Raw genomic sequence first — 12,755 nt, 5'->3', positions numbered from 1 at the left:
AGGCCTTGGCCGTCTTAAAATTTTTTTTTCCCCCCTCCCATGTCATGCTCTCATTGGAGTTCAAAGAAATGGTTCATCCTGAGAGAGGAAACCAAAAACTGAGTTCTGTTAGTCCTGGCAACAATTCTGAGACATTCCTAGGCACAGACTGGTCAAGGACAACTAGGCCACTTCTTCCGAGAGGAAATGGTGCTTACCAGTACAAAGCTAACCTTATTAAAAAAAAAAAAAAAAAAAAAAAGACGAGCCATCCCACAGAATGGAGGCCACAGAAGTGGATGTGTGGCCAACCACTCCTCACCTCCCCAACCCACCTCATCACAAAAGGTCAGTCTTAAGTCCTCTCCAATTTCAACAAACAATGAAAACGAAGGCTGGAAGCTTCTAGACTATGTCCTAGTTCTTGGCTCATCCGCCCTCAGCAAGATCACATGAAAAGGAAATAACTCACTCTTCTTCTATACCCCACTCCCAACGATTAAATATCCATCCGTATCCTGAATAACGCTGCTCTCAAATGCTCCGTTTATCATGCCTATTTCAAAAGTGTCAGGTCATGGAGTCAGTCCATTTATTTCTTTAAAAAAAAATGTAAGAAGAGAAGACAATAGTATACTGAAGCAAGAGGTGAGTTCTGGCCTCACGGCGGAGTCAGAGCCCAGGTCTGGGACTAGTGTAGTTCCTTCCGCAGCAGGTGGCTGAGGAGGTTCTGTGGTGGGTGAGGATACCATCAAAGCCTTCCTGCCAGGTGTCCCCAGAGAGACTTCCCAGACTATAAAAAAAAAGACTTGCGCGGGGTGGGGGGGGGGGGAATGGTAAGCCTTACTCCTCCTGTTTCATGCTCTAGTGACTTTTCAGTGTGATCAACACGAGGTGTCACAGTTTTACTCTCCTCCCCAGCGGCTCTGGGACAGCCCCCTCTGAAGGCGGCTACACCTTCTCCATCTCGATCTGCTGGTGATAGTGCCGAGCCTGCCGCTGGCCGACGTTCAGCTTGTACACCGAGCTCTTGTGCTGGCACCTGCGGTAGCCCCACACTGCCCCCACGCCTGCCAGGAGCAGCAGCAGGCACAAGACGGTGACAATGGTGGCAATGATGGGGCCTCTGCTGAGGCTCGGACATGCATCTCCTACACATGGCTCCAAGGTGGGAAGAAGTTCCTCACTTGCACCTGGGCCGGGGCCTTCCTGTCCCAGGAAGTCCTCAGACAGCAGGTAGGGGAAGTTATCCTGGACCTCAGGAGCAGTGGTTTCCGTGGGAGTCTGGGTGGCCGCCATGACAGTTGAGGGAAGGTGGTTAGGCATCCTCAGGACTGCAGTTGTTACCGTCTCCAGGGTAGAGCTGGTGAGTTCAGGGGGTAGGGTAGCCATGGGAGACTTCTCGGTGGCAAATCTCCATGGAACGGTCGACTGGTACCTGGTCAAGTCGCCATCCCCCTCGCTGGGACTCTTGGTTTCGGACACACTCTCGGGTGCGAGAGCAAAAGTTTCCACATCTAGTGTTTGGGATGGGAGAACTGAACTACGAGTAGTCATGTCCTCGCTGGGTGTGAGGGTGCTACTCCTGGACTTATTCACTTCCACAAGAATGGGCTGGTGGGGAGTAAATACAACACATTCTTCCTGCCCTACTGACCCGTCCCCCTTGTCCTCCTCTTCCTCCACTTCCTCCTCTTCTGCCTCTATCTTCCTCCAAGCCCCATCGGTCACAGGGTAGCCGTCCAACCAGGATTCGTCGCTGCTGCTCACCATTGGGTCCCCTCCCTTGCTGTCATTCCTGCCCACGTACGGCTCCGAGGGACCGTCCGTGCTGCTGTAGACCACCCTGGTTTCAGGGTCACCTGGGGCCGACGTTATGCCGCTGAGGTTGTCTCCAGCAGGAAAGTGCTTTTTCGTGTCATCGTCCATCTCCTTTTCCAGCTCCAGCTTGTGAAAGGTCTCAGCAGGAAGCCAAAACAAGTACTTCCCTTTCAGGACTGATCCGGGCAGGCTGGTGGTGACACTGCTCCCAGCGCCGCCGGGCAAGCCTGTAGTTGGCACTGAGGCCGTATCCCGGGCTGTGTTTTCTCTCCCCACAGAAATGGAGACCAGACGGTCCTGTCTTGGAACCTCCTCAGAAGCCTCTCCCTGACCCCTGTCCTCCTCTGCCTCTGTCCGGGAATCCTCCATGAGCTCCCTGAATGACACAGATCTGTCATCAGGGAAATTGTCCTCATAGTCAATGTGTACCTCAGCCTCATCTGGAAGGAAAGGGGTAAAAAAGAACACCTCATTAGGTCCAAGGTCACAGAGCTACTGAAATAAAGGTCAAGCTGGGAAAATCTAATTCATGGTGATAGAAGTCTGGATAGTCGTTATTCTGGGGAGGGAGTGACCAGAAGGAAACACGGAGTGTTTGGGGATTGCTGGTGACATTCTGCTTCTTTTTTTTTTTGTATTTTTCTGAAGCTGGAAACGGGGAGAGACAGTCAAACTCCCGCATGCACCCGACTGGGATCCACCTGGCACGCCCACCAGGAGCAACGCTCTGCTCACCAGGGAGCGATGCTCTGCCCATCCTGGGTGTCACTATGTTGTGACCAGAGCCACTCTAGCGCCTGAGGCAGAGGCCACAGAGCCATCCCCAGCGCCCGGGCCATCTTTGCTCCAATGGAGCCTTGCTGCGGGAGGGGAAGAGAGAGACAGAGAGGAAGGAGAGGGGGAGGGGTGGAGAAGCAGATGGGTGCTTCTTCTGTGTGCCCTGGCTGGGAATCGAACCCGGGACTTCTGCACGCCAGGCCGACACTCTATCACTGAGCCAACTGGCTAGGGCCTACATTCTGCTTCTTGACTTGGGTAACGATTCCATGGACAGGTTTATGCTATGATAATTCATTGAGCTCTATAACCTCTGATTTTTGAAACATTCTGTGTCTACGTTACTCTTAAATAAAAATTGAAACAAACAATGAAAAACATGCTCTGTGTTCCAGAAAAAATAACTGACACAGAATTTGGTTAAAGGAATAATTCAACTGACAACCAGGCAGAAAAGGCAGATCATGAGCATGAACAGAAATGAAATCAGGCTTGCCTATACTTTCTCCTCAGCATTCCACAGAAGACAAAAGAACAATGTCTGTAAGCTTTGAGGGAGAGAAAATGGAATTCAACAACATTCTCCTTTGTTAAGATGTCATTCAATTATAAAGACAGTAGGTATTCATTTTTCTTAAGCTGTCTATACTTTGAAAGGTTTCAATAAGACACTGTGATAGTCTGTATGCTGCTTCCATTCAGCTGGAAACCAGTGGCTTCTGGCCCTCCAAATAAGCATGCCCAGACCCTGGCCGATTGACTCAGCGGTAGAGCGTCGGCCTGGCGTGCGGGGGACCGGGGTTCGAATCCCAGCCAGGGCACATAGGAGAAGCACCTATTTGCTTCTCCACCCCCACCCTTCCTCTCTGTCTCTCTTTTCCCCTCCTGCAGCCGAGGCTCCATTGGAGCAAAGATGGCCCGGGCACTGGGGATGGCTCCTTGGCCTCTGCCCCAGGTGCTGGAGTGGCTCTGGTCGCGGTAGAGCGACGCCCCGGAGGGGCACAGCATTGCCCCCTGGTGGGCAGAGCGTCGCCCCTGGTGGGCGTGCCGGGTGGATCCTGGTCGGGCGCATGCGGGAGTCTGTCTGACTGTCTCTCCCCGTGTCCAGCTTCAGAAAAATACAAAAAAACAAAAAAAAAAAACAAGTAAGCATGCCCAGTTGAGGAGTGGACAGTTAGCATTCTCATCAGGAAACGCATCCTCTAGATGTGGCTACTGCAAGTACTTCTGTTATCTGTCTCTTGAACAAAACCATTGCTTTGCTAATTAGCACCCTGACTGTCTAAAATGGCTTTCTAGGCCTGACCTGTGGTGCTGCAATGGAGAAAACATTGACCTGGACCAGTGAGGTCATTGGTTCGAAACCCTGCGTTTGCCCAGTCAAGGCACATACAAGAAGCAACTGCTATGAGTTGATGCTTCCTGCTTCGCTCCTCCCCCGCCCTCTTTCTCTCCTCGCTCTAATAATCAATAACTAGAATCTAAAAAAAGTATCAAATCTTAAAAATAACTAACTAAATAAAGTAAAATAAAACGGCTTTCTATAGGTGACCATAGTGTCCCATTAACTACCATGATAACTACTAGAAATGGGTGTGAGGGTGCTACTCCTGGACTTATTAACTTCCACAAGAATGGGCTGGTAGGGAGTAAATACAACACATTCTTCCTGCCCTACTGACCCGTCCCCCTTGTCCTCCCCTTCCTCCACTTCCTCCTCTTCTGCCTCTATCTTCCTCCAAGCCCCATCGGTCACAGGGTAGCCGTCCAACCAGGATTCGTCGCTGCTGCTCACCATTGGGTCCCCTCCCTTGCTGTCATTCCTGCCCACATACGGCCCCGAGGGACCGTCCGTGCTGACACTGGTAAAATGAAAAGTAGTTATGACATGGGGATAGGCTGAGGATAATTTAGAGGCCTTTCTCACCCTTACATGGACAGGGTAAAATCAAACTAGACCTTGATGCTTGAGACATAAACCTTAAATGGTCTCATTTGGGAGTAATGTGTCACTCGTTGGAACTGTGGGAATAGTACGCATCTGTGCTGGCAGTGACCCTGCACTGGGCACGCCACCCTGCCCTCCCAGCACACCCCGCCCAGCTCCTCCATGCCCGGGGAACTCAGAGAACAAGGACATGCCCGCTCTGCCTTGTATTCCCAGCACACAGCACGGTGCTTGGCACATGGCAGGTGCTCCATGAATGTTTGTTGAATGAATAAATGAGTGAGTGAAGAGGTGAATAAGTGAGTTGTGGCAGCCCGTTTTGATAAGGCTCGATTCATTCTGGAAAGGCCATCAGCCAGGGCATGGTGTGCTTCGTGACAGTAGCAAAGAAGAGCGAAGGACCTCTTCGTGCTAGTACTGACCATAATCCATGTCTGCTCAATTCCTTCTCCCACCTAGCCCACCCCTGAGCCTAAATAAGTGCTGAAGCCAAAAGGCACCTGGAGTCTGGGCAGGACGAGCCGTGTTTTCCTCCCCCATGCGGGGAACATTGGCTTAACGTATAAAGTTAGAGCTGAGGGTTTGGGAAAGGTCAGCCCGCTGGCTATGGGTAGGCCCGCCTCGATGTGGACCTTAAGGTCAGTGTGAGTTCAGTGTGTGTGTGTGTGTGTCTGTCTGTCTGTCTGTCTGTCTGTTGTCTGGAGGGTCTGCCCCTAGGGCTTCCTGAGCCTAGAGCATCTCTGGGCGGCAGCCCAGGGCCCTGAGCTAAGCGCTTCTGGTCCCCCAGGTTTGCAAATCAAGATTCTGGCTCACCGGGTTCGATTCCCGGCCAGGGCACACAGGAGAAGCGCCCATTTGCCTCTCCACCCCTCCGCCGCGCTTTCCTCACTGTCTCTCTCTTCCCCTCCCGCAGCCAAGGCTCCATTGGAGCAAAGATGGCCCGGGCGCTGGGGATGGCTCTGTGGCCTTTGCCCCAGGCGCTAGAGTGGCTCTGGTCGCAACATGGCGACGCCCAGGATGGGCAGAGCATCGCCCCCTGGTGGGCAGAGCGTCGCCCCTGGTGGGCGTGCCGGGTGGATCCCGGTCGGGCGCATGCGGGAGTCTGTCTGACTGTCTCTCCCCGTTTCCAGCTTCAGAAAAATGGAAAAAAAAAAAAAAAAAAGATTCTGGCTCAGAAACACATTCTTACTATGTCACAGTTTCCCCAAAACCTCAAATGAAGACAAGGACACTGAGTGTTTGTACATAGTCTCCTCTTAAGGAAGTGTCCCAAGCCTGTTTTTCTCCTCTTGAGTGACAGTCACATTTGTTACTCACTGAATTTCAACTGGAGATTACAATCTGTCCACCAGATGAAGGAGCCCCGCTCTCTGCCGGTTGAGGTGCCATTTCTCTCACCTGCCCCCGGCCTTCCCGAGTCTGCCGCCCTCTCCTCCTCATCCAGCGAGCCCTCTGCCGCCCCCACGCTCCGCCCGAAACCTGTGCGGACACCCATGTGGCCTTGTGGGTTAGACCAACAAGTCCAGGAAAACGTAAACTTCATGAGTTCTCTCGGCAAAAATCAAGTCATGCGCCTGCGGGCTTTTATTTAACTGTTACTTCAGGAAAACGGAAGACCACAGAGAGATAGAGCTCAGGCGTACGAGGAGAAGGCTCACTTGCGCCCTGCCTGAGTCGGTCAGGGTGTGACAAGGTCACGGGGTGGCGTGTGCAGGGCCGGAGCCCAGAGGCCTGGGGTTCTCCTAGTTGCTGTTCATCATTTTTCATGTTGTTGCATTTCTGGAAGCCCACACGTACCTTCTTCCCCCCTCCTCCTCTGGTCTTGGCTACACAGCCTTTAAAAATAGTAATTTTGAAAAAGACAACCAGACAAGCCAGAAATAACCACTGGCTCAATGAACCTCTGAACAAATATGGCAATATCGACAAAGTCTGAATTCAGTTTCGGTCTCATGTTTTATTCTACGAAGGAAGTGAAGTCCAAAAGATGAAGACAAACAGGGACTGAAGTTAATTTAAGGAAAGGAAAGAAAGGCTTTAGAAATGAGAGGAAAGAGCAGAGGAACGCTCTGGGGGAAGAACCGGTTTGCACAGAGAGCCTGGCGCTGTCCAGACGCCGGGCTCTCCAGAGGCTTGGCCGCCCCTGGAGGGAGCAGGGACGTGAGGCAGAGGCTGGAATGCAGCCCGCCTGGTTTCACACCCCGGCCCTGCTGCTTCCTGGCTGTGTGCCCCAGGCAAGTCACTGGACCGGCCCGTGCCTCAGTTTCCCCATCTGTACACTGGGACAAGCCCTATATCCTTGGGAAGATTAAATGAGGGATGAACCCTGTAATACTCCTCTCATGGAAAGGGGTCTGAGGGGACTCGGGGAGGATGGGAATTGTCCTATGTTTTGGTTGTGACAGCTCAGAGACTTGTATACTTTATTTATTTTTAAAGATTCCAGCATTTTTTTATTTTTTTATTCATTTTAGAGAAGAGAGAGAGAAGGAGGGAGGAGCAGGAAGCATCAACTCCCATATGTGCCTTGACCAGGCAAGCCCAGGGTTTCGAACCGGTGACCTCAGCGTTTCCAGGTCGACGCTTTATCCACTGCGCCACCACAGGTCAGGCGAGACTTGTATACTTTAAATGAGTACAGTTTACCGCCTGCTAGTTGCACCTCAATAGAGTCGGTAAAAAACCAGAACAACAATAAAACAATAACATTCCCGGGATAGAGATGGAGCAGAGCTAGTTTGGCCCGGTTGGTGACAGTTCTTTCCGCACTGCCTGACTGGGGAGAGTGTCCTGCTTCCGCGCCTGCGACAGAGCAGGAAAGGGGAACAGGCATGGAGGTGGTGGGGCTGGTTGGGTGAGGTCAGGCTTGGGGTCGCTCCCTTTCCTGACACCACAGAGCGGAAGCCGAGGAGCTGGGGGTGGAAGGTCGTAAAGGCCTTTCGGAGCCTGTCATAGCACGAGGCGGACGCTCTCGGTCGGGGCAGGTTCTAAAGGAGGAACAGGGCAAATCACAGAGGAAGAAGAGTCTACGCCAGGGGTCCCCAAACTACGGCCCGCGGGCCACATGCGGCCCCCTTAGGCCATTTATCCGGCCCCTGCCGCACTTCTGGAAGGGTACCTCTTTCATTGGTGGTCAGTGAGAGGAGCATAGTTCCCATTGAAATATTGGTCAGTTTGTTGATTTAAATTTACTTGTTCTTTATTTTAAATATTGTATTTGTTCCTGTTTTGTTTTTTTACTTTAAAATAAGATATGTGCAGGCCTGACCTGTGGTGGCGCAGTGGATAAAGCGTCGACCTGGAAATGCTGAGGTCGCCGGTTCGAAACCCTGGGCTTGCCTGGTCAAGGCACATGTGGGAGTTGATGCTTCCAGCTCCTCCCCCCTGTCTCTCTCTTCTCTCTCTCTCTCTCTCTCTCCTCTCTAAAATGAATAAAATAAATAAATAAATAAATAAATAAATAAAATAAAATAAGATATGTGCAGTGTGCATAGGAATTTGTTCATAGTTTTTTTTATAGTCCGGCCCTCCAATGGTCTGAGGGACAGTAAACTGGCCCCCTGTGTAAAAAGTTTGGGGACCGCTGGTCTACGCGTCTCCCATTTGCTGGGCTGTCTGTCGTATGCCACTGCTCTCTCCCACCCCAACCACAAAGAGGGGGTAAAAAGCCTCCCCGGCAACGCAGGGCAGAGGCCCCGGGACCACTGGGCGTCAAAGTCCGGAGACAGCGTGAGGCCAGGAGGCTGGGTAGGAGAGTGGTCAGGATGCCAGGGGAACCACGGGGGCTCCTGAGAAAGGCCACAAGTGGGACTCGTGTGGGCACTGACACTGAGGTAATGTAGCCAAGGGTGGCCACCTGGAATGCTGGGAGGTCAGAGACTGGTCTTATGGCTCAAGCAGCCAGAGAGAAAACACGGCCTTGGAGACGGATATGGGTCTTGGCAGAGGAAGAGGCCCAAAGAAACCCAAACACAGCATGAAGTCTGCCGCATGCGCGCCGAAGGAGCAGCGCATCGGGTTAGTCCGCAATCCGGCCAGCAACCAGTTATAGTTAGATATTGAGACCGTTAGAGAGGCATGACAGATATTTCGCGCTGCCCAACTGGGAATGAAAACCAAGAAGATGTGTGGATTTGGACGGGAGAATGGAAAACGAAATGGCCAGAGTCAGACTCAGATTCTAGGAACCAAAGCTAGAGCAACACTCACCCACAGAGGGGATAAAATGGCAGTTAAAGAAGTCCCCACCATCGAGGTTAATGGTCAAGGCGAAGACACATCCTTGCGTTTAAGTGAGAGACCTCCCCGCCACCACTGGTGGCTGGACCTTAGCGCTGTGGTGAACGTACAAGCCGGGCTGTGTGTGGCTGAGACACCTGGCTCCGTTCACCCACCCAGGTGTGCGTGCGCCCCTCTGGGTTCATTCTGGCTCATCATTATAAATTCTAAATTTCAGCAAGCTAATTCAGGCAGTCCCTACCTTACTAATAAATGTGGTTGTTTTTTTAACCCGTGGTCCACTGAACTGATGGAACAACTCCGTTCTCTATTGTAGTGGATGCTATTAGCGTCCTGTCTGTGTCCCCTTAACCCAGCCCAGCGCAGCCATCCCCCAGCTGCTGTGAGTGCCACCAGCTAGTGGGTCACAGCTACGGGCTTGCTGGGACGGGAGCCTCACTTGGGAGGGTCCATGCCATCTGCCCTCCCCGCCTGGCAGCCTGCAGACAGTGACAGACGGCTATAGAAGAACTCAAGGCTGGCCCCCCTTTGCTTCCGAGCAGGACCAACCCTGTGGTGCAACTCACGCCCCACAGTCCCCGTGGGACCAGGCAAAGCCGGAGTCCAGCCGAGGCCACGTTCTCAGGTCCTCCTCCTTCCCTGTCCTGCTGCCCTGACCCCCTTCTCCCTCGACAAACCATGTACATCTGAACAGTGAATCTGACCCAAGCACCTCTGAATAGAGAAGCATGACCCCAAAATGACACGTTCAATGACTTCCTTCCAATTTCAAACAGTTCCCTAATCAACAAGGGGTTGATGTTCCTTGGAAAAATAAATGCAAAATGGAGTGAAATATTCGGTGATGGTATTCTTGTAACACTAACACACACACACAGACACACATACAGACACACACACTGTTCTTGTAATGACACAGAGACTTTAAATATTAAATCCACAGAGTAATGAAAACTATAACAGTCTGTACACCCAGTCAAGTGTAGAAACCGAAATTCCTGCCCGGCAGCTGAAAGCCCTAACAGCTCTGCTTTACAGTGAGAAAATAAACACCATTTTCAGACACACAAAACCTGCATTTAGTTCCCGCTCTACTGGGGCCAGTAAACAAGCCATTCGGCCGGTGGGTGTGGCCCAGGGGATAGTGCAGCTACAGAGCCTGACCAGGAGGAACGCCAGCTCATTAACTGTCTCAGGGTGAGGACGGGTCTGCTTTGAGGTGACACATTCAACAAACAGGAACTCGGGCCTGCCGCCTGATTCTCTCAGACAGGTGAACGATCGGGGGCTGGCCAGGAGCCCCTGCCTGCCGGCAAGCCGCGGCAACACGGGAAAGATGAGGAAAGTGCGAGAACACCGCTCCAAGTATGCTTCCAGAACTTGTCCCCCTTGGCATCCTGTTGTTACAAGCATGCCACAAGGCAAGTGCGTCCACTGAGCGGAAGGTTTTAGAAGCTTCTCTAACAACACGGCAGGCCAACTGTATGTCTAATTTAACAAAGAGCTGTGCTCCTAGTTGGGATATTTTTGCTTAATTTAGCTTGATGTTAATTCATTTTTACTGCATTTTACTAGCGTATCTGTCTGCCAATGACTAGAAAAAATGTAATGGGGCACAGAAAACATGAGAAGTAGTAAAACAGACAATAAGAATAATTTTTAAAAACCTATTCTTTCAAGGAAACTCCAAGAGGAAAAAGCCACAGAATGGAAGAGCATATTTGCAACACATTAATGTTTTAAAAAGTTTTATGTAAAAAAAAAACAAACCTCTACTACAGTATGTAAATAATCAATTCAAATCAATCTGATCAGGTTTTGGAAGCTCAACGCCCATCAGGAATCTTTTTAGTCTTAACTAAATATTCAGACTCACATGACGGCCACAGGCCACAGGCCACAGGCCCGATGGGCCTCAAGGCTGTTCTGGTCATGGGACCATCCACGCAGCCATCGTGGGGTTATTCTGCCTGCGGCACCGACCTCCACCCCTGACCCCCTCGTGATTGCTCAAGTACAGGGGAACAGCACTTGCATGCGTGGCTGTGGACCCATCCTGGTTGACAGACCCCATGCCTCACAAGAGCCAACAGCTCTTGTCAGGGGTTGTGCCCAGTCACAGGAATCAGCCCACCCAGGGAAGCCCAAGGCTGGGGTTCCTTTCCTGTGCTCATGACAGTCCTCCCAACCCAGTGTACCAATCGGGGTCATTTTTACTGTAAGATTGTTGCTAGGAACCACAGCTAGCATCCCACGTTGATGGGGTCTCCAAGGAAGTAAGTCAGAAAGTTCAACCCAAGGCCAACTCTGTCCTCGTGGAAGAAAAGGGCTCTGTCCACCCCTCACCCCCAGCACAGAAGATGGAGAGCTCAGGTGTGGGCAGACAGCATTTGAAATGCTGCAGGAACACCCGGGTGAACACATTGCCAGGGCCAGCACTCAGGGGAAATGTCTGGAAGCCTCTTTTCAAAGGGCCCTTTGTGGAGACGAGCCCACCATGGGTCGCCACTCTGCTCAGGACGCGAGGCCAGGCGGAGGTGGCGGCCCCGGGGTGGGCGGCTTACCTTTCCCGCAGGCCTGCACCAGGCCGTACCACTCCCCACAGCTGTTGCACAGCAAGGTGAAGGCGCTCTCGCGGTGGCCCGTCACGTGGCCCGGGGCGCACACATACAGCAGCTCGTCCCCCATCTCTAGGCCGGTGCGCCCTTGCAGGATGGTGTGGGGGAACGAGGGCGGGTCTCCACACGGCTTCTCTGAGGAGAGGGAACCACAGTTAGCTCTCCCACGCAGTGCGGCCCTTCTGCAGTCCCGAGGAAACACACTTAAAACACAGCTTTCCCCTCCCGCGGGTGCTGCCTGCTCCCCCCCCCCCCCCCCAACACGCCTTCACTCTGGCACCCGCAGGGTCAGGCAGAAGGGCTGGCGCAAATGAGGCCCTCAAACAAACAAACAAACAAACAAACAAACAAACAAAAACTTGTGGAATGAATAAATGTGCTTTTAAAATACAACTTTGTATTTTAAAATTGCCAACCATTGTCCTTTAATGTCTCCTTGGAAGGAGGACCCAGAGACACATGCCCGGCAGGCAGCAAGCTCCCTTTCCTTTGCCTTATTTGCATAAGTGAGTAGGTCCTTGTCGTCCAAGCTAAAATGTTCTAGATTGTAGAGTTCAGCAGAGGGGACCTCCCCTCCTCCAGCTTCATCCCCGACGGTAGCACTGTGACCAGTCTCGTGTACACCAATAAATATAGATACAGATACAGACATATACAAACACACATACGCACACAGGTGGGTAGAAGGATCTAAATGGATATAGTTGTGTGTGTGTGTGTGTGTGTGTGTGTGTGGTTTTTAACATAAATGGGATCATATCATATGTACATATTACTGAGACCCTGCTTTAAAAAAATACCCCAAAACTATTTTTAGAGCAGTTTTAGCGTCACAGCAAAATTGAGCACAAAGCACAGACAGGTCCTATATCCTCACCCCACAGAAGCACAGCCTAACGATGGTCAGCATCCCATACCAGAGCAGGACCTGTGTTGTAATTGAGGAACAGATACCAACACATTATTACCACCCCGAATTCAGTTTGCATTTGGGTTCACTCAGAGGGGAGCCTCACACTCGGATCCGAAGATGGAGAAGAGCCCCCGCCTGGGCCCGGAATCTCTTCCCGTGCCTGCCCCCAAGCTGGCTCCGGAGTCAGTCTTGGGGGACATGTCTCCTTTTAACTCTCAGCCCTCATTCTCCCGTGAGAGGTTTATTTACTGGTGCGAATGAAAAAGGGCCATACGCCTGACCCGGCGGCGCAATGGATAGAGCGTCGGACTGGGATGTGGAAGGACCCAGGTTTGAGACCCCGAGGTCACCAGCTTGAGCGTGGGTTCATCTGGTTTGAGCAAAAGCTCATCAGCTTGAGCCCAAGGTCTCTGGCTCCAACAAGGGGTCACTCGGTCTGCTGTAGCCCCCCGGTCAAGGC

The 12,755-nt window shown here is 51.9% G+C and overlaps 1 protein-coding gene across 1 annotated transcript in view; it reads right to left on the bottom strand.

Moving 5' to 3' along the window:
• Window positions 1-851: 851 nt before the first annotated feature.
• The window catches only part of SUSD5 (sushi domain containing 5), a 39,030-nt gene continuing 27,126 nt past the window's right edge, over window positions 852-12,755 (bottom strand). The window contains exons 6-7 of the mRNA XM_066350354.1: window positions 11,329-11,517; window positions 852-2,240 (exon numbers count right to left, since the gene is read on the bottom strand). Of these exons, the coding sequence (XP_066206451.1) occupies window positions 931-2,240; window positions 11,329-11,517 (1,499 nt within the window). The 3' untranslated portion in view covers window positions 852-930. The remainder of the gene's footprint in view (window positions 2,241-11,328; window positions 11,518-12,755) is intronic.

Source organism: Saccopteryx leptura, chromosome 10, assembly GCF_036850995.1.
Source record: "Saccopteryx leptura isolate mSacLep1 chromosome 10, mSacLep1_pri_phased_curated, whole genome shotgun sequence".
In the NCBI taxonomy this organism is placed as follows: Eukaryota; Metazoa; Chordata; class Mammalia; order Chiroptera; family Emballonuridae; genus Saccopteryx; species Saccopteryx leptura.
This window is presented reverse-complemented; position numbering and strand designations above follow the sequence as displayed.